The 18,466-nt window shown below is 49.0% G+C and overlaps 1 protein-coding gene across 4 annotated transcripts; it reads right to left on the bottom strand.

Annotated features, from left to right (window-relative positions):
* Window positions 1-4,090: 4,090 nt before the first annotated feature.
* Cd19 (CD19 molecule) lies at window positions 4,091-17,247 on the bottom strand. 4 transcript variants are annotated; one of them, XM_052199485.1, is made up of 17 exons: window positions 16,758-17,247; window positions 16,571-16,662; window positions 15,445-15,848; window positions 14,964-15,230; window positions 14,494-14,688; window positions 14,076-14,354; window positions 12,809-12,919; window positions 12,528-12,576; window positions 12,183-12,271; window positions 11,776-11,877; window positions 11,553-11,654; window positions 11,399-11,467; window positions 11,241-11,297; window positions 11,093-11,149; window positions 10,097-10,183; window positions 9,890-9,996; window positions 8,971-9,749 (listed from the first exon to the last, which is right to left on the bottom strand). In XM_052199485.1, the coding sequence occupies exons 3-16, from the start codon at window positions 15,530-15,532 to the stop codon at window positions 9,905-9,907; spliced, it is 1,644 nt and encodes a 547-aa protein (XP_052055445.1). In that variant the 5' UTR covers window positions 15,533-15,848; window positions 16,571-16,662; window positions 16,758-17,247; the 3' UTR covers window positions 8,971-9,749; window positions 9,890-9,904. The 4 variants fall into 4 exon arrangements, with proteins under 4 accessions (XP_052055428.1, XP_052055445.1, XP_052055439.1 ...); XM_052199468.1 differs by lacking the exons at window positions 8,971-9,749; window positions 16,571-16,662; window positions 16,758-17,247 and adding an exon at window positions 4,091-4,607 and having other exon boundaries at window positions 15,445-15,601; XM_052199479.1 differs by lacking the exons at window positions 16,571-16,662; window positions 16,758-17,247 and having other exon boundaries at window positions 12,809-12,916; window positions 15,445-15,601.
* Between the last annotated feature and the right edge of the window lie 1,219 nt (window positions 17,248-18,466).

Below are 18,466 nucleotides of genomic sequence, written 5' to 3'. Positions count from 1 at the left end.
TATAAGGACTGGAGGGAGGAGGGAGATGATTATAGGGACTGGAGGGAGGAGGGAGATGATTATAGAGACTGGAGGGAGGAGGGAGATATAGGGACTGGAGGGAGGAGGGAGATGATTAAAGGGACTGGAGGGAGGAGGGAGATTATAGGGACTGGAGGGAGGAGGGAGATTATAGGGACTGGAGGAAGGGAGGAGATTATAGGGACTGGAGGGAGATGATTAAAGGGACTGGAGGGAGGAGGGAGACTATAGGGACTGGAGGGAGGGAGGGAGATTATAGGGACTGGAGGGAGGGAAGAGAGTATAGGGACTGGAGGGAGGGAGGGAGATTATAGGGACTGGAGGGAGGAGGGAGATGATTATAGGGACTGGAGGGAGGAGGGAGATTATAGAGACTGGAGGGAGGAGGGAGATGATTAAAGGGACTGAAGGGAGGAGGGAGATTATAGGGACTGGAGGGAGGAGGGAGATTATAGGGACTGGAGGAAGGGAGGAGATTATAGGGACTGAAGGGAGAAGGGAGATTATAGGGACTGGAGGGAGGAGGGAGATTATAGGGACTGGAGGGAGGAGGGAGATTATAGAGACTGGAGGGAGGAGGGAGATTATAGGGACTGGAGGAAGAAGGGAGATTATAGGGACTGGAGGGAGGAGGGAGAGTATAGGGACTGGAGGGAGGAGGGAGAGTATAGGGACTGGAGGGATGTCTTAGCAGTTAAGAGCACTTGCATCTTCTCAGAGGACCTGGGTTCTGTTTTCAGAACCCACATAAAGATTCACAAACCATATGTAACTCCAGTTCCAGGGGATCTGATGCCCTCTCTGACTTCTGTGGATTCTGGGCACATATATGGTATGCATATGTGCAGGCAAATACTCATACACATAAAATAAATGTAAAAAAGAACAGTGGTAAGGTTTTTTTTATTGTAGTTAGTCTCACATAAAGTTTTGAAATTTCTTTTGTAGGAAATATTGGGTTTTAGAGACTGGAAAAATGACGCGGTTGTTAGGAACTCTGGGTGTCCTTCTAGAAAACTAGGGTTCAATTCACAACCATGTGGCAGCTCACAAGCACATGTCAGTCCTGAGGGATCCAACATCCTCTTCTGGCTTCTTCAGGCACCAGGCAAGTGTGTGGTTCACAGACAGACATGAGGACAAACCACCCCCACACATAAAATTTTTAAACTTCTTAAAAGAATGAAAGACTAGATTTCAGATTCTGGTCTGAGTTCCAGAAGGTTACTGGAGCTAGGGACACTGGTGACAGGGAGAACAGGACCAGTGGAAGACATCAGGAATCAGTGACCAATGATATGTTACCAAATGGGGTGGCATGATACCTGCCCATGGCAGTTTCCAAGGCTACATACTTGCTCAGAAAGGCTTTGCAGGTGTGGTTTGTGTAAGGACAAGGCTCCACTTAACCAAGTGGAGAGAGAGGGTGACAACACGCTCAGACCTGAATGGTATGACTGTAGATATGCTACTTAGCTTCCCTGATGATCAGCTCCCCTTCCACAGTATTGTGTCAGGAGGCAGGGGGCTGAGTTATGGCTCAGTGACAGAGCACAGGCCAAGCACACCCAGAGCCCAACCTGTAATCCCCAGCACCACAAAGCACACAGATAAAGAACCAGAAAAGAGAACATCAAGGTTGAATGTGAACAGAGAGCTAGCTCGATCAGCCTCGCAACCTAATGACTAGACAGGTCTTGGCATGTTATTGATCTTCTCGGCCTGCCTTAATCTCTTCATACATGAAGTTGTCATATTAGTACACTTAGAGGGATTTTGTGAAGGGAATGAATTAATAAATGCAACCTAGGGGCTGGAGAGATGGATCAGTGGTTAAGAGCATTGGCTGCTCTTCCAGAGGTCCTGAGTTCAATTCCCAGCAACCACATGGTGGCTCACAATCCCATCTGTGATAGGATCCAATGCCCATTCTTGGTGTGTCTGAAGAGAACTACAGTGTACTCACATACATAAGATAAATTTTTAAAAAGTAATCTGATAGCTGGGCATGGTGGTGCACGCCTATAAACCCAGTACTTGGGAGGCAGAGGCAGGTGGCTTTCTGAGTTCGAGGCCAGCCTGGTCTACAGAGAGAGTTCCAGGACAGCCAGAGCTATACAGAGAAATCCTATCTTGAAAAGCCAAAAAAAAAAAAAAAAAAAAGTAATCTGATAATACAGTAACAAATATAATCAAATTCTTTGTTTCCTACACTCTCACTGAACAATAATCAACAACATAGATCTGTATGATCCCAAAAAGGTATGGGAATTTCTCCCCACTGACAAGTAACTAACTTTTCAGTGACACCAGGTGACAGCCTGTGATCTAGTTGAGTACTGACAACGTCACCCCAAAGACACCAGATCCCTCAGGACCAGAGCAGCAGTCCCAAGGCTGGCCCCTGCGGCAGACCCAAGGCTGTTCTATGTGTGCCATTTAATGTTTGTTTTTGTTCTGAGACCAGATAGCTTGAACACAACCGTCCCCCACCCCCATCCTCCTGCCCTAGCCTGGTAAATCCTAAGGTTATATGTAGTGCACCGCACTTGTGCTTTTGAGAAACTGATACAAGCCAGGATTCCCACAAGCCTCTTCGCAGGCTCAATACACTTTCCAAAAGCATCCACTTTTGTGTTGAGCTGCCCAGGAGTTCTCCAAGCCTCTCCTTCTCTTTTCTGCTTTTGTTTCCATAGTCCAGGCTGGCCTCGAACTTATGATCCTTTTCTTTCATCCCTCCAGATTTATACATAGGCATGATTAATTGCTTCAGTAGCCATCAACTTAACCTTTCAGATTCTCTCCCCTTTTTGGAGGAGGGATGGGCTGAGATTCCCAACCCTCTAATCCTACCTGGTCTCTCTGGTGACCATTCCCATCTTGAAGCTACCACCCATCAATCAACTTACTGGTACGCCCAGGTGCGCATGCGCGTGCACACACACACACACACACACACACACACACACACATCACTTCAGAGAGGCTAAGAATACTAGACACCCAACACCAGGAGATATGAGTGAGAAGCAAACATATTTCACAAAGCTCAGTTAGCACAGTGTTCTAGGAGCCTGTGCGAGGCCCTAAGTTTGGTCCGAGTACCAACAAGAAAAGTACAAAGACAGCCTTCAATTGTAATTCCAACTCTTCGTGATGCAGGGGTCACTTCAGCCCATAAGTTTAGGACTGGGATAGACACAGAGTGTGCTGGTTAGTTTTTTTTTTATCAACTTGACCCAAGATGGAGTCATTTGGGAAAGGGATTCTCAGTTGAGAGGACACCACCATCACACTGGCCTGTAGGTAAGTCTGTGGGGGCATTTTCTTGCTAAATGACTGGAGAGGGCCCAGGCCAGGGTCAGCAGTGCTATTCCTGGGCAGGTGATCCTAGATGGTATAAGAAAGCAAGCTAAGCAAGTCACGGAGAGCAAGCCAGTAAGCAGCATTCCTCTATGACCCATGTATCAGTTCCCACTTCCAAATCCTGCCTTGACTTCCCTGGATGATGCACTACAAGCCGTAAGGATGAAACAACCATTTCTTTCCTAAGTTGCTTTCAGTCATGGTGTTTATCACAGAAATAGAAACCCTAAGTAAGATACATATCAAAACTTCATCTCAAAAAGTCACACACACACATACACACACACACACACACTTCAATTTTACATATAAATTCACTTTGATAAATATTGGCATACTCAAGAAGTTTGTGCCTTGTGGTACCAACAAAATGGCTATACATGTTAATGCTTAGAATAGAGAAGACAATAAATCTTTAGTGGTGGTAGATAATGTTTTCTTTTTTCTTTTTTTTTCTTTTTTTTTTGTTTTTTGTTTTTTGTTTTTTGTTTTTTGTTTTTTTGTTGTTTGTTTTTTTGAGTCAGGGTTTCTCTGTGTAGTCCTGGCTGTCCTGGAACTCACTCTGTAGACTAGGCTGGCCTCAAACTCAGAAATCCGCCTGCCTCTGCCTCTCAAGTGCTGGGATTATAGGCATGCGCCACCACGTCCGGCTTAGATAATGTTTTCTAACTAGACTGTAGACAGGTTTTCTCTGTCGACAAAATAAAAGTATAAAGGCAGGTTTATTGGGGGCAGCTCTCAAATGGGTTCACTGGTCCCAAGGAATGGGGCCAAGGCAATCATGCACAAGAGCTAAGGTAAGGGGATTTTATAGGTCTTAGGTGAGGGGTAACAATGTGGGGTAAGCTCGGAGCTGGGATGGTGCCTGTATATGGTCAAAAGCTGAACTCCTAGGTTGGCACTTGAGTTCAAGATGATGTGTTAACTCAGAGTTTTTTCTGGACAGTGTGTTGAGGGAACAAGAACAGACAGGGTTTCCCAGCTTGTGCTGTGGCAAGTAGGGGTTCCAACCAAACACCCCAACCCATCTGGGTACAGGGGCATCACTTCAGATCTGGCTACTTCTTGCTGAAGATGGATGGCTTGGGGTGGGAGACTCAGGAGTTGGTAGGCTCGGGGTCAGATGCTCTGCGGGAGGTCTGGCTAGAGAAGCATTTGGTTGACCACTGCTCTGGAAACTTTGGGAATCCATTCCTGGAGAAATCAGAGGAGGCAGGGGGCTAGAAGAAAAAAATAGACAGGTTATTACCTTCATCCTTGAAGAGTGAGGACTGCCAGAAAGGGTGGAATGGAGATGTGCCCTGGTTGTATTGGTGAAGTTCTTCAGACGACTCATGGAGTGACTCTATATTAGTTCCCACCAGGCCAGACTTATTGATATAGTACTAGCACTCTTCTCCTGAGAACATGCAGGTGCCTCCCTTATCTGCCGTGAGGAAGTCCAATGCTCTCCAGTTCTGCATGGCCATCAGGGCCACGGAAGTGATCTGATACTGGAGGGAGGCCAATGACAATGCTATGTTGTTGATGGACTGTTGGAGACAGCCACACACCCCTTTGATCCCAGCACTGAGTATCCCATGGTGCCTACATTTAAGCCAGTTGCTCTTGTTGAAGCCATCATAGCAATCCCTACCAGTGCTGCAATGGGGAGCAGGGGGCAGGTCTGAGTAAACAGTGCCTGAAGCTGGGAGGAGTGAATTGGAGGGAGAGCATGGCCGTGTCCTTCCCATTTGGCATCACTGGGCACATAGAGAGGAGGGATCACCAGGGGACACTTTTTTTTTGATATAGCGTCATTGCACCAGAAGAACCCCACTGGGGGTGACCAGGCAGACATCAAAGTTATGTTAGTAGTATTGCAAAGGTAAAGCAGAGCATGGGGTAACAGAAACTTTCTGTGCATTTAAAGAGGGATACCAGGGTAGAGAGAACATCTTGGCATCCCACAGAGGGACAGTCAGCCTGGCCCACAATGTCACTGTGTGGCAGGGGTAACAGAGGAAAAAAATGAGACCCAGAAAGAGAAAGAGATGAAAGTGAATCTGTTGAGTATGAACACAGCCATGCCAGGCCATTTAGACCTGTTCTTTAGGATCTCTGAGAGTAGTGTGTCCCAGCTGCTGGATGGACCATCCATCTTGGGTTGGGGCCATTTTGAACCTAGATAGATGGTACCAACACTGATGTCCCAGGAGTTTGGTGGCCAAGGGGGTGGTGAGGCTCACGGTGTAGGGTCCCATCCACCAGGGCTCTAAAGACTTAGGAGAGAATTGTTTGAGAAGTCAGCAGCAGCTGTACATGGAGGTAGGGAGAGAGCTGTCAATGTGACAGTGGAGAAGCGAACATAGGTAAGTAGGCAGCTAATGGGGCACTTTGGGCTAGGAGATGGTGACTGAGGAGAAACGGCCTTCTGTACAGGAGCTGAGGTTTGTAGGAGAATGTGGAATTGATCAGAGGTGGGTGAGAGCAATGGGGAGAGAGGAAGGTCTGGACAATCTGAGCTCAAGGGACAACATGGTGAGTTGTTCCATGGGGCTATTGGTTCTTTCTACCTTTCCCAAAGACTGTGGACTGTAAAGGATATATAGTTTCCAGATGTTGAAAGCTTCAGACAGGAGTTCAGCCATCTTGAAGGTGAAAGCTGGACTGTTGTCAGCCCAAACCAGGGGATGATGTGTTCCAGGAGGGTTTGGGCCACCATGTCTGCTATTTCCCTGAAGGTGGGGAGCGTCTCGATCCACCCGTAAAGGTGTCAACAACAGTTAGGAGAAAGCAGAGTTTCTTGTAGGTAGGCAGGTACATGAAGTTAGTTTTCCAGTAAGGAGCTGGTGCAGAAGCTGACATATCTGGAAAGCCCCCTGTAGGTTGGTATTGGTACACATTTGGCATGGACCTGTAAAATATGGGCTTGAAGGTCAGTTGGATTGAAAAGGGATTCTAGAAATTGGAATAGGGCCTCAGGGCTCATGTGTAGACTTTGGTGGATGTCAGAGAGGATGGACGGCATCTACTTCTGGAGAAGAATAAAGCAGTGACTTAGGTAAAACCATCCATCTTTCACCTGTGTGGTCTCTTCGCCAAGGAATTTTGTTTTTTCCTCTGGCTGGTACTGAGGTTGGTAGGAAGATGTCAAGCAGACAATGTGCTCTGTGGGTCTAGAGGCACTGGAAGCGAAACCCCAGGCCACTAAGTCAGCCCTAGCATTACCCAGAGGAACTGGGTCTGTGGAGGTCTGTTGTTCCCACAGTCAATTGTGGGAACCTCTTCTGGGAGTTGGAGGACCTCCAAGATCTTGGCTATAAGGGAACCACTGACAAGAGTGTCCATGGTGGTAAGGAACCTCCTTTCTACTCCTTGGTGGTGAGGAACCCCCTTTCCTTCCACAGGACAGAGTGGCTGTGAATTACTCTGAGACCATATAGATGTTAACTTGCAATTCTTTGGCAACACGGAGTGCCCTGGTTAGAGTAATTAGCTCAGCCTTTTGTAAAGAGGTTCCTGTTGGGAGGCAGTTTGCCTCAACTGTTTCAACCAAGGTGTGACTTCATATGGTGACTAGTGGCTTCCTGCGTTATCTATAAGGGAACTTCCAACCTCACAAAAGGTGAGTTGTGGGTTTGTGAGAGGTAGGCCTAGGAGGCCAGGCTGAGGTGAACAAAGGGCCTCCACCACCTCTAGGCAGGAGTGGGAAGGGATATTCCAGGAAGACGGAACAAGAAGGCTTGTAGGGCCTTTAGAGCAGGGTTAGGGACAAGGTGGCCTGGGAGCTTTCCAGTTATAACAGATGAAAGGAATGGACTGAGTGTCCAAGGAGGGGGGGGGAGTGACTCAGGAGATCAGAGTGAGTACAGCATGGTAGCTGGATTAGGGTGATCTTGAGGGCCTCACAGGTGAAATCAGCTGCCGCTGCTCGGGCCATCTGTACACAGAGCTCAGTTGTTTAGGCAGAAAAGGGATGGTTTGGGAGACAGGCTTAAGGTGTTGGGCTGGGACCCCTGTTGCTACCCACAGCCTCTCATTGGTAAAGAGGTGGTAGTCCAGTAGAGTCTGGTCAGGACGAAGCTGGGGCTGTTAAAAGAGCATCCCGGAGCAGGGAAAAGAGCGGGTCAGTGAGAGGCCCACCAGGGGTCTCCTTGGCTGCCTGGTATCCTGGCTTAGTCATCATAGTAAAACTGAGGATCCAATGTCTGAAGAACCGTACCAGGACCCAAAATGAAAGCATCTGATCCACTGTAGTAGCTAAGAGCTGTAGGTCCCTCAGAGCCTGCACCTGAGGGTGCACCAGAGGTGAGGATCTTAAAACCCTGGCTAAATTGAACCCCCAAGTATATCATAGTGGGAGAACATGGTTGAGCTTTAGACGTGGAGAGGCAGTATCCTAGGGAGCCAGGATAGTTTAGAAGTAAAGAGGTGGACCTCTGGAGCAGAGATGGGAGAGGATGCAAAGTAGATGGTCGTCTATGTATTGCAGAAGTGTCCTTGGATTAAGGTTAAGGGAGGGAGGGTCCCAGGGCCAGGCTTGGCTAAAGAAATGCAAAAAGCCTTAGAACTGTCCATGTGAGCTGTCTCAAAGCCTGTGTATCAGGGTCTTCTCAGGTAAAGGCAAAGAGAAAGTATGAGTCAGGGTGTAGGGGACAGTAAAGAAGGCTTCTTTTAGGTCCAGGATGGTAAGTGGGAAGTTGCAGGAGGCATGTTAGAAAGGAGGGTGTAGGGGTTGGGAACCGTGGGTGGGTTGGAATTGCTGCCTCATTAATGAGGTAAAGGTTCTGTACTAAGCGGTAGGCTTATTCACCGGGAGAATGGGAGCATTACATTAGAAGTCCCTGAAACAGGAGGCTGTTAGTGATGGGCTTGAGACTGTGGTGATGGTTTCAGAAATGGGAAGCTAGGATCTGGAAAGGAAAAAAGAGAGGTCCTTCAGGTGAACCAGGACCATCTGGTGATGAATAGCAGTCATGGGGGGTGGAAATATACCATACTTGGGGGTCAACCAGATCCTGTAGGGTAGGGACAGGACAGTCTCAGGTAGGGACAGGACAGTCTCAGGTAGGGACAGGACAGTCTCAGGTAGGGATCTGTGAGGCAACCAGAGGAAGAGAAGATGGGAGTCAGGAGAGATTATGGGAGCCAGAGAGAGGAGGGTGGCCTCAAAGCGGCTGAGGATATCACAGCCAAGTAAAGACATCAGGCAGATGGGCACGACCAGAAAAGAATGTGAGAAGAACTACAAGAATGCAGGGAAATAAGCCAGACAGTGGAGGCGCACGCCTGTAATCCCAGCACTCGGGAGGCAGAGGCAGGCGGATTTCTGAGTTCTAGTCCAGCCTGGTCTACAGAGTGAGTTCTAGGACAGCCAGGGCTGCGCAGGGAAACCCTGTTTCGAAAAACAAAAAACAAAACAGAAAAACAATGCAGGGAAATGGCAAGCAGAAGTTGAGGGGAGAAAGAGAGAAGGGGAGAGGCGTGGTCCCCGCAAAACCAGGGCCTGGCACAGGAGGCTTTAGGCTCAATTCCTCCCAGGTTCTCAGCACCAAGATATTAGGTTTTCTCCGCCAAAAAAATAAGCCACTTCAAGCCAAATGAAGAAGTATAAAGGCAGATTTATTGAGAGCAACTCTTGAGTAGGTTCACAGGTCCCAAGGACAGGAGAGGGGACAGGGAAATGGCACACCCGGGCTAAGGAAGGGGGGCTTTATAGGTCTTAGGTAAGGGGTGAGAACATGTAAGCTCAGAGCTGGAATGCTGTCCACGTGTGTCAGAAGCCGAACCCCTGGGCGGGCACTTGGTGGGTTGCCGGAAACTCTGAGATGAGGGGTACTGACCTGTTAGCCCGGAGCAGGTGGAGTTAAGAGAAAGGCAGGCAGGGTTTCCCAGTTTGCTCAGGGGTGATCAGGGGTTCCAACCAAACAGACTGCCAGCCCCATCACTGTCTCTCCCTTGGGGGACACCGTGGAATAGTGGCTGAACATATTTACATCATTGGCTGTTAGGTGGCTGAATGCCAGGCCATGGGAAGGCTAGGGCCAGGATGTATTCAGACCTCAGCTCTCCTTCCTCTGGGTGATTCAAGGCTGGATTCAACCCCATCTTTCCTTCTTCTCCCACACAGGGCATGCTTCACAGAATTTGAGTGGCTAATTGAGTTTATTTGGGGAAAGCAAAAAGGGCCAGAAGGAAGCGCTGCTTGTTTATGCACGTGAGTGTGAGTGAGAGAGAGAGAGAGAGTGTGTGTGTGTGTGTGTGTGTGTGTGTGTGCATACACACATCCTAAACAAGTTATTTCAGTGACTGACACCATCTGCTTGGGATCTCCAGATTTCAGAGTCAGATGTGGTTCTTGGGACCTAAGGAAGTCCAGGCTACATAAAACAAACAAACAAACAAACAAACAAACAAACAAGTATGGGAAGATGTCTGGGCCTTATTCACCGAACCCAGAAGACACATCCTTATTTATCTCCAGCTTCCTCCCCTCTCCCAGGGACAGTATCCAGCTCACCTAGTCATTTGGGAGTCACGTGGTACCCCAAGTCCCCTTGTGGCCCTCTTCTCCCCATGCTGGTTCTGGGTCATCAGACGTATTCATGTTTTCATAAGAGTCTGCATCTGGATAAGACCAGGACAAGGAAAGTGTAGTAGGATGAGAGGGAAGCTGGGCGAGGGGGGCTGTCCAGAGGCCAACTAGGAACAGTACAGAAACTCCCACCTTCCTCGTGACTAGGACCAGACCGAACAGAGTGGAGCTGAGGAGCTGCGTACAGGATCCCTCTCATGTCTTCGTAGGACTGGGACCCTGCTTAGGCAGGGGATGGAAAGTTAGAGACCCAGAAGCACTGCTGGGGCTGGGGGAGGGGAAGTGCTGCCTAGCCACAAGGGAGGAGCCAGGCAAGAAGTAGAAGCTCCTAATGTCAAACTAGGGTTGGTTTGTCAGCATCAAGACCTTACTCGGCTGTAAGATGGCCAAGGCCAAAGGAAGGGCCAAGAACAGAATTGGGAGGAGCCAAAGTCAAGGTCATAGGAAACAATACAGACAGCTGGGGTCCAGGTTGAAACCTGCTTAAGACTGGGGTGGGGTTAGCAGGGCAGTGGTGGTGCATGCCTTTAACACCAGCACTTGGGAGGCAGAGGCAGGTGGATTTCTGAGTTTGAGGCAGCCTAGTCTACAGAGTGAGTTTCAGGACAGCCAGGGCTACACAGAGAAACCCTGTATCGAAAAACCAAAAAAAAAAAAAAAAAAAAAAAAGGACTAGGGTGAGGGTCAAAGAAGAAGTTGGGGTCAACAACGTTTTAGTTGGTTGAGAGTATTTTTTGTTATTTTTTGTTACAAAGATTCATTCAGCCTGGGCTGGCCTGGAATTCACTGCAGGCTAGCCTCAAGCCCATGGCCGTCTTCATGCCTTAACCTTCCACAAGTTGGAATTCTAGACATGAACAACTATGTTAGGTTCATTTGGATGAAGATTGGTCTTCAAGGTTAGAGATGGTAGAAACATTGGGAAACAGGATAGAGCGTGGAGTTAGGAATCAGGTCTAAGACCAGGGTTAAGCTTGGGCTTGGAGGTCAGAGCAGAGTTTATATCATCTGAAACTAACCAAAGGATGTCCTAGCCAGGCACACAGAGAAATCCTGTCTTGAAAAAAAACAAGAGGAGGAGGAGGAGGAGGAGGAGGAGGAAGAAAAGGATGTCTTAAGCACTCTCACCAAGAGAGGACGCTTCCCTGCTGGGGTCCCATGCAGACCCATGGGGGCTCAGGAAGTCTGAAACAAAAAGAGAGACAAAGATGTCACCTTTTCTCCTGGCCTCCAGCCTCTTTCAAGAGTGACAGCCCTCACTCACTCAGATACACACCCATCGTCCTGCCAACTGGTTGGGCCAGCTCCTCATCTGCATTTTCATAAGACTCGGCTGTGGAAGAAAGAGCCCAGAAGCTGCTGCTCAGGTAGAATGAGCTCTGCAGCACCAAGCGTGCTTTCCTAGCCACCAGCCCCACAGGAACACCACATTACCATTGGAGAAGGAGTCTTCTTCCTCTGGACCTATGGGCTCATCCTCAGGGTTCTCATAGCCACTCCCATCTAGTAGAGAAAGACGGCCATCTCTAGCATAGGTCAGCAGCCCACAGTTGGGGAAGTGTCGGGACCAGGGAGAATGGGAGCTCACCCTGGGAAAGCTGGTCCTGCCCAAGGTTGGAGTCGTTCTCATAGAATTCAGAGTCCTCCTCGCTGTCTGGCTCTTCATAGGCCTCCCCTTCTTCTTCCAGTCCTGAATTTGGGACCAGTGTGGAGAACTGAGTGACATCTCTCCTCCTCCATCTACAGCCCACTAATCCCACCACAGGCTGCTCCGGCACTCTCAAGCCCAAGGAACAAGCCTTAAATCTGACCTGTTTCATGGCTCTGAGCTCCAACATCCTGGACTTCAATGCGTGGGTTTCCATAGGACCCAGGGCCGCTCCCTAGACCAGCAGCCCAACGCTGAGCATGGGCTGGTGAAAAGAGAGATTTAAGATGGCCATCAGAGGGGAAGGAGACAATGCTTCAGGAAGCCTCTGTGTGCCTGCATAACTGGCCTAGAGCCGTGGGGAAGGGATCAAAATCTGGAACTTGGCCTCAAGTTCTAGGACAAGACTGGCTCTGGCCAAGATCCAGGGCTGGACTTGGCTGATGAGATTCGGTCCTGGGCTCTGCTCTGGGGAAGGTTCTGCTCTGAGAAGAGTGGACAAGGCATAGCTGGCTAATGCTGGAGGAAGGGGTGTGAGTTGAAAGCCTCCTGAGGTGGGTGGTCTCTCACCCTGGCTAGAGGAGGATGTAGGAAGGGAGAGCACATTCCCATACTGGTTGTGGGTCCCGTTTCCTGAGGGAGGCGTCACTTTGAAGAATCTGGAGGGAGAAAGGGTTGGTGTACCTTAAGGCTCAGCCACGTAGAGATTCCCAGTTCCAGTCTATTCTGGGAGTTAACTGTGTAGGGATGGCTCCCCGATGAGTTTGGGACCACACCAGGGAAGGTGATTTTGAAGGTGGCTTCTAAACTTGGGTGGTATTTCAACCAATAGAGATGGCACGTGACATCTGTCATGTGACCCACGTGACAGAGGGAAGTGTAAAGTTTGCAGCAAAAGGGCACATATTACTTTACCTCCTAGTGGGATCGGTCATTCGCTTTCTTTTCCTTTTCAGGATAAAGGCTGGTGGGATTTAAAGAGATGGATCAGGAGAGGGATTGGCAGGTAGGAGGTGAGTTTGGGGGACTCAGGGGAGGTCACTTAGGTCAATAGAGGGGATGGTTGTATAAATGCCAGGGGCCCCAGGAAGTATGAGAGACAGTAAAGGAGGGGCGAGGCTGTGGGATGTGTCAGATTGGCCAGCGTTCTGAGAAAGATGAGGTAGAATTTGGGGAAACTCAGGGACATGACTTACCTCTTTGAAAATAGAGAAAAGTCACCAGAGAAACCATACAGAAGATGACATATACTAAAGTCACCACTGGGACTATCCATCCGCCAGTCTTCAACAGCCAGAGCCACACTGCTAGGAGGAAAGTGCTTTGAGACAAGGACCCCACAATGCATCTTACTCCCCAACCCCTCAAGGGACATACGGCTGAGAAACCAGAGCAGGACACAGACTAAAAGTCTCAGTCTCCTCAGGGGGCTCTTCTACCTTCCACTAAGGAAGAACCAGTTGTTCCCAGGAAGACAAGGATTGTGCCACAGAGCACAAGACACTGACAAACCACATACAAAGCCTGGCCATCCTAGCAATGCGGGGACTAAGAGAGGGTTAATTCCGCAGTTAAGGGAGTCATGGTCAAAGGGAAGGGCAAAAGTGAGTCTACCAAGTTAGAGCTGAGATCGAGCACATGTTGAGATCAAGTCTGGAGTGGAAGCTGAGGCAGCACCTGACAGCTGTGGTAAGGGTAGCGTGTAGTGTTGTATTAAGGAGAAGCATAGGCAGGACACTGTGGCAAATTTGATGGATGGAGTGAGGAAAAAGAAAATAGTCAGGCTCCTAAGAGGCAAATGAACCCACATATATTCTGGGTGCTCCATTTGTGCAAAGTCGCCCAAAGAGTATATGTGGGAACCATGTGGATTTGACTTTCTATATCAAGGCTGACATGTCCATGGGACATGAAATGGCAATCCCAGGAGATGATTGGGTATGGGGAGTAAAGAGCCCAGGAAAGGTATAAGGCATGGTAGCCTAGGAACCACGGGAGTAAAGGATGCCAAACGAGAAGAGGGTGTGGATAGGATGAGTACAAGGCCCAGGGCTCCAACAGGGAGTGGAGGTGGAGGAAGAAGCCACAGGAGAAGACCCAGAAAAACGAGTTCTCAGAAGCAATGAACCAAGAGCTGGAGTTAGGACTCAGTGTAGAGACTGGAGCTTAGGAGGAGGCTTGAAGCTGGTCCTGGTGCCAGCTCCAAGTCTGACTTGGTACACGTACTCATGCCTCAGCCTCCCAAGTTCTAGGGTTACAGTTGGACAACATCAGTCAGCCTGTCTGTCTACCTGTCTTTCTATCTGTCTTTCTGTCTGTCTCTACACACCACACACACACACACACACACACACACACACACACACACATACACACACACACACACACACACAGAACCACACCCCCTAACCCTTCCAATTCTTCCAGTTCCACACAGATTCCCAGAATTGGAAGAAACCCTACCTGACCTTGCATTGACCTTCACGTGCATCTCACTGGTCACGTTTCCTTGGAGACAATAATAGGTACCTTCATCTAAAGCTGTGGCTTGGGGCAACAGCAGAAAAGATCCCCAAACCCACATCTCTCTGACCGGGTGCTCTCCCCCAAGGTTTAGGCTCAGTAATGAAACATTAAGCGTCTTAGGATGCACACGGGTCCAGGAGATGGAGCCTTTGGCCACTGGGACAGAGAGTACCCCACAGGACAGCCAAAGTGTAGAGCCGGGGGCCACAGTGAGATCTAAAGCAGGGAGAGAAGAGGTAAGGAAAATATATATAATCTGGGGGGGGGTGTCCTCATCTCCCCTGACTCCCAAGGTCTCAGCTCCATCCCTATCCTTGAGCCCCGACTTCCCAGCATCCGGGCACTGTCCCCTTACCTTGGTTGATTAGACTCTGATTCAGACTGCTCCCCCATGGGGCACATACAGGCTTTGTTCCCCAGGCCTTAGGACCGCCTTTAGTCCACACATACAGCTGGGAACCAGAAGTGGACCTGTGGCTCCCTGAGGACCTGTTCCTTAGGTCACAGTCCAGGTCCCCCACATCTGAAGCATTCCACCGGAACAACTCCCCTGGGAAGAGACCCCAGACTAGACACAGATCGGGAGAAAGGGGAGATACAGAGGCCCAGAAAAGCAGAGCCAGAGATAGAGGGAAAAAGCAACTACGACTAACAGATGAGCGAGACAGAGACAGGATATCACTCAGAGCATTTACCAAGCCATAGGTGCCTAGAACTAACTCCTTCTTCACCGCTGTAGCCCCACCAGACCAAAGAACTTCCTCTGTCCACAGCGAGCCCCTCTTTACAACCAACCCCCACAGCCCAGCCCTGCCAGGCACTCACCACTATCCTCCACATTTACTGTCCAGGCAGGCTGCCAGATGTCCTTGAAAGGGGGCCTCTTCTGACACAGGTAGAAGCCCCCCATATTGTCCGAGACATTGACAATCACTAGCGAGATGCCCTTGGGTCCCACGTGCACACCCATGCGAGGGGACCTGGAGCTCAGCTCCAGGAAGGGCGTTGACTGGTTACCTCGATACCAGGCCAGCTTCTCAGAAGAGACAGGTGAGGAGTCCGGGAGGCAGGGCAGCACAGCATTGCCTCCCTCTGTGGGGAGAGGAAAAGGGGAGCCCCAGCCCCTCTCCCCTCCTCATAAATCAAGGGACCCCAGAATTTCACCATATGGGAAGCTCTAAGGGTCTTTCTGACTCCTCCCAGTTTACAAGTAAGAAAATGGAGGCTCAAAGAAGGCCAGTTACTGAACCCAGAACCCAGGCTCTCAACCCTAGCTCCTTCCCCTCAGCCGTACAGACAGACATACCTTCTACCTCCACCAGTAAGGACTTCTGGGGCCTGCCTCCTACTAAGGTAAGGAAGAGGAGGAAGGAGACAGGGAGAGGAGATGGCATGGCAGCCAGGCTCCCTGGGGCACCCGGCTTCTGCGTGGCTGCGCAGAGGATGCTGGGGCAAGCAGGAACCTAGCGGGCAATGAACCATGGGTGTCTGTGAGGGTGGTGGCAGTCCCCGTAGAGAGGAAAGGGGTGGTCACACCTTAGGCCCCCTTCTGCAGGCACTCTTCCAAATCCACAACACTTGTCCCTCCCTGTCACCCAGCACTTAGCCCAAGTGTGTGATTTTATGTATGGTTCCACACGGAAGTGGAACCCTCAGGGTAAAGCTGACTTCTTCACCTCGGCACGCACAGAGCTCTCCACATAGTGGCACCTGGAAAATAGTAGTCAGCTGAGTGGATACAGGGTTAGGGTCTCCCTCCTGTCTCCAGGCTCCAGGCTCTGACCCTGTGATACACCCCTGCTCCCCAGCTGCTGAAATTAAAGGCATATGCCACCATGCCTGGCTTCTACTTTTGCTCTCTATCATCTGGTGATAGCATTAGGATTTTATATTAGGTCTGGTGATCCAGGGCTATAATTCCAGTTCCTGGAGAGGGTCACAAAAACCAAGGCCAGCTTGGACTGTAGAGTGAGTTCAAAGTCAATCTAAAGTACTCAGGGAGATCTTATCTGAAAATTAAAAAATATTTTTTTAAAAAAGTTGAGGACATAGTTCAGTGCTAAGTATATACAAGATCCTAGATTTAATCCCTGCTACCATACAGACATAGACTCAGACAGACAGACAGACAGACAGACACACACACACACACACACACACACACACACACACACGGTTTCATTCTAGCTTAGGCTACATAGCAAGACCTCCCTCTCAGAAAAGAAATCGCCAGACAAGCACGGTGGCACACACCTTTAATCCCAGCAACTGGGAGGCAGCAACAGGTGGATCTCAGACAGTTTCAGGTGGGCCACGGTTACACAGGGAGTCTCTGTCTCAATCCCACCCCATCCCCCAATAAAGGAAATGTGAGCTGGGTAGATAAAGTAGCCCATGGCTGGAGAGATGGCTCAGTGGGTAAGAGCACCTACTGTTCTTCCAGAGGTCCTGAGTGCAAGTCCCAGCAACAACATGGTGGCTCATAACCATCTGTAATGGGATCTGCTGCCTTCTTCTGGTGTGTCTGAAGAGAGCAATGGTGTATTCATACATATAAAATAAATAAATAAATCTTTAAAAAAAAAAAAAGATAATGTAGCCCAATGGTAGAACACTTACCTACCATATACAATTCCCTGAGTTGCAGCACAAGAAAAAAGTGTGTGGTGTGTATGGTGTGTGTGTGTGGGTGAGTGGTTATGGAGTGTTTGTGTGTGTGTGTGTGTGTGTGTGTGTGTGTGTGTGTGTGTGGTGTGAAGTCTCTGTGTGAGTGTGTTTTTGTGTGTGTGGGGAGTGTGGGTGGTCTCTATGTATATAGTATATATGTGTAGTATCTGTGGTGTATGTATATGTAGTTTGTATGTAGTGTATGCATGTGGTTTGTATGTGTAGTATGCATGCGTGGTATGTCTATAGTTTGTATGTGGTATGTGTATTATGTAGTTTGTGTGTAGTGTGTGTGTGGTTTGTATGTGTAGTATGTATGCGTGGTGTGTCTGTGTGTGTATGTAGTTTGTATGTGGTATGTGTCGGAGGGAGTTTTTTGGCCTAGTTTACAGTTCAGTTTCTGAGAGTCATCATCAGTTTATGGCTGAGAGTGGTTCAGCTGCATGCAAAACCATGGTTAAATTTCCTCATCTCTAAGCAGGTTAGTAAGAGAGCAGACCCAAAACTGTTCTGGGGACATGGTAGTCAGAGCTGGGAGGGGGGAGACAGCGGTATGGGGAGCAAGAGCCATGTGCTTTGCAGTGGGCTTTAGAAAGGGCTTCTTATTAAGATCCCTTTATTCTCCAGGTAATCCCTGCTTCAGTAATGGAGGAGACTCATAACATTAGGTTTAAGCCTCAAGATTGGAAGAGCGTTGTCTGAAGTCACATAGGTAGTACAATGTGTGTGTGTGTATGTGTGTGTGTGTTTGTATCTCTGTGTGTATGTGTGTGTGCCTGTGTGTGTGTGTACCTTTGTGTGTGTTGTGTGTATCTGTGTCTGTATCTGTGTCTACACATGTGCATATACCTTTCACTGATGACAGCACTCAGAGGAAAGACCAGAGACCCAAGAGACCTGCTTTCTCAGTTGAGTCCCAGGCCTATCTCTACTGGGCTGTGACTTCCTGTTTGCCACAGGCAAACCTCAGGGGACACCACAGGTGGCGGACCCTCACTTCCCTTGATTGAGCTGAGGGGCCAAGGGGAAAGAAGGAAGCTCGGGAAGAAGAGACTTCTAACAGTGGGCAGACCCCACTTGCCTAACACCCAGCAGAGCAGCTCCCTTCTTAAAGCCCCACAAGACTCTCATCCAGCTAAAACAAACAAACAAATAAACACAAGAAAACCCCTCAGTCCACGTCCGGAGGAAATGACGTCATTCTCCATTCATTCCTCCATCTCTTGTCTTCGTTTATCTTTTTCGACTTCCTGAGCATCTCCCCACCGCAGGCCCTTGTCCACACGAGGCCTTTCCACTTGGCTAGCTCCTTTCACCACTTAGCTCTCAGTTCAGAAGTTACTGCCTCAGAAGGGCCTGCCCAGAACTGCAGGGACTTCACACCCTTGTTTTCTTTGAGCATTTGCTTCAGTTTTAAATTATGCTTGTTAGGAGTTAAACTTATTTACTTCCTGAGTCAGACCTCAGACTGCCCTCTCCTTGTCTTATGTCACTGGCAATAGAACCCAGAACCTTAAGTGAGTGATATCTGTGAGGGAGGATCCATAGCCCTAGGCGGTTTATGCTAACAGAGATTTTTTTTTTTTGTCCCTAGATGCGCCCTCATTTAGTAAAGGTTTAATAACTATTTCTTTTTTCTTTTTCTTTTTCTTTTTTGTTGG

This window comes from Apodemus sylvaticus, chromosome 1 (genome assembly GCF_947179515.1).
Source record: "Apodemus sylvaticus chromosome 1, mApoSyl1.1, whole genome shotgun sequence".
NCBI lineage: Eukaryota > Metazoa > Chordata > Mammalia > Rodentia > Muridae > Apodemus > Apodemus sylvaticus.
The sequence above is the reverse complement of the archived record's forward strand: the minus strand, read 5'-3'. Positions and strand labels throughout refer to the sequence as shown.

Excerpts from the sequence above, each read along its gene's own strand:
- Cd19 (XM_052199485.1), bottom strand. The coding sequence starts at position 15,532 with ATGCCATCTCCTCTCCCTGTCTCCTTCCTCCTCTTCCTTACCTTAGTA. Across the intron at positions 11,150-11,240 it reads ACCAGTTGGCAGGACGATGG|ACTTCCTGAGCCCCCATGGG; the intron begins GTGTGTATCTGA and ends TTTTTGTTTCAG. Across the intron at positions 9,997-10,096 it reads TGGTCCTAGTCACGAGGAAG|ATGCAGACTCTTATGAAAAC; the intron begins GTGGGAGTTTCT and ends GGTCTTATCCAG.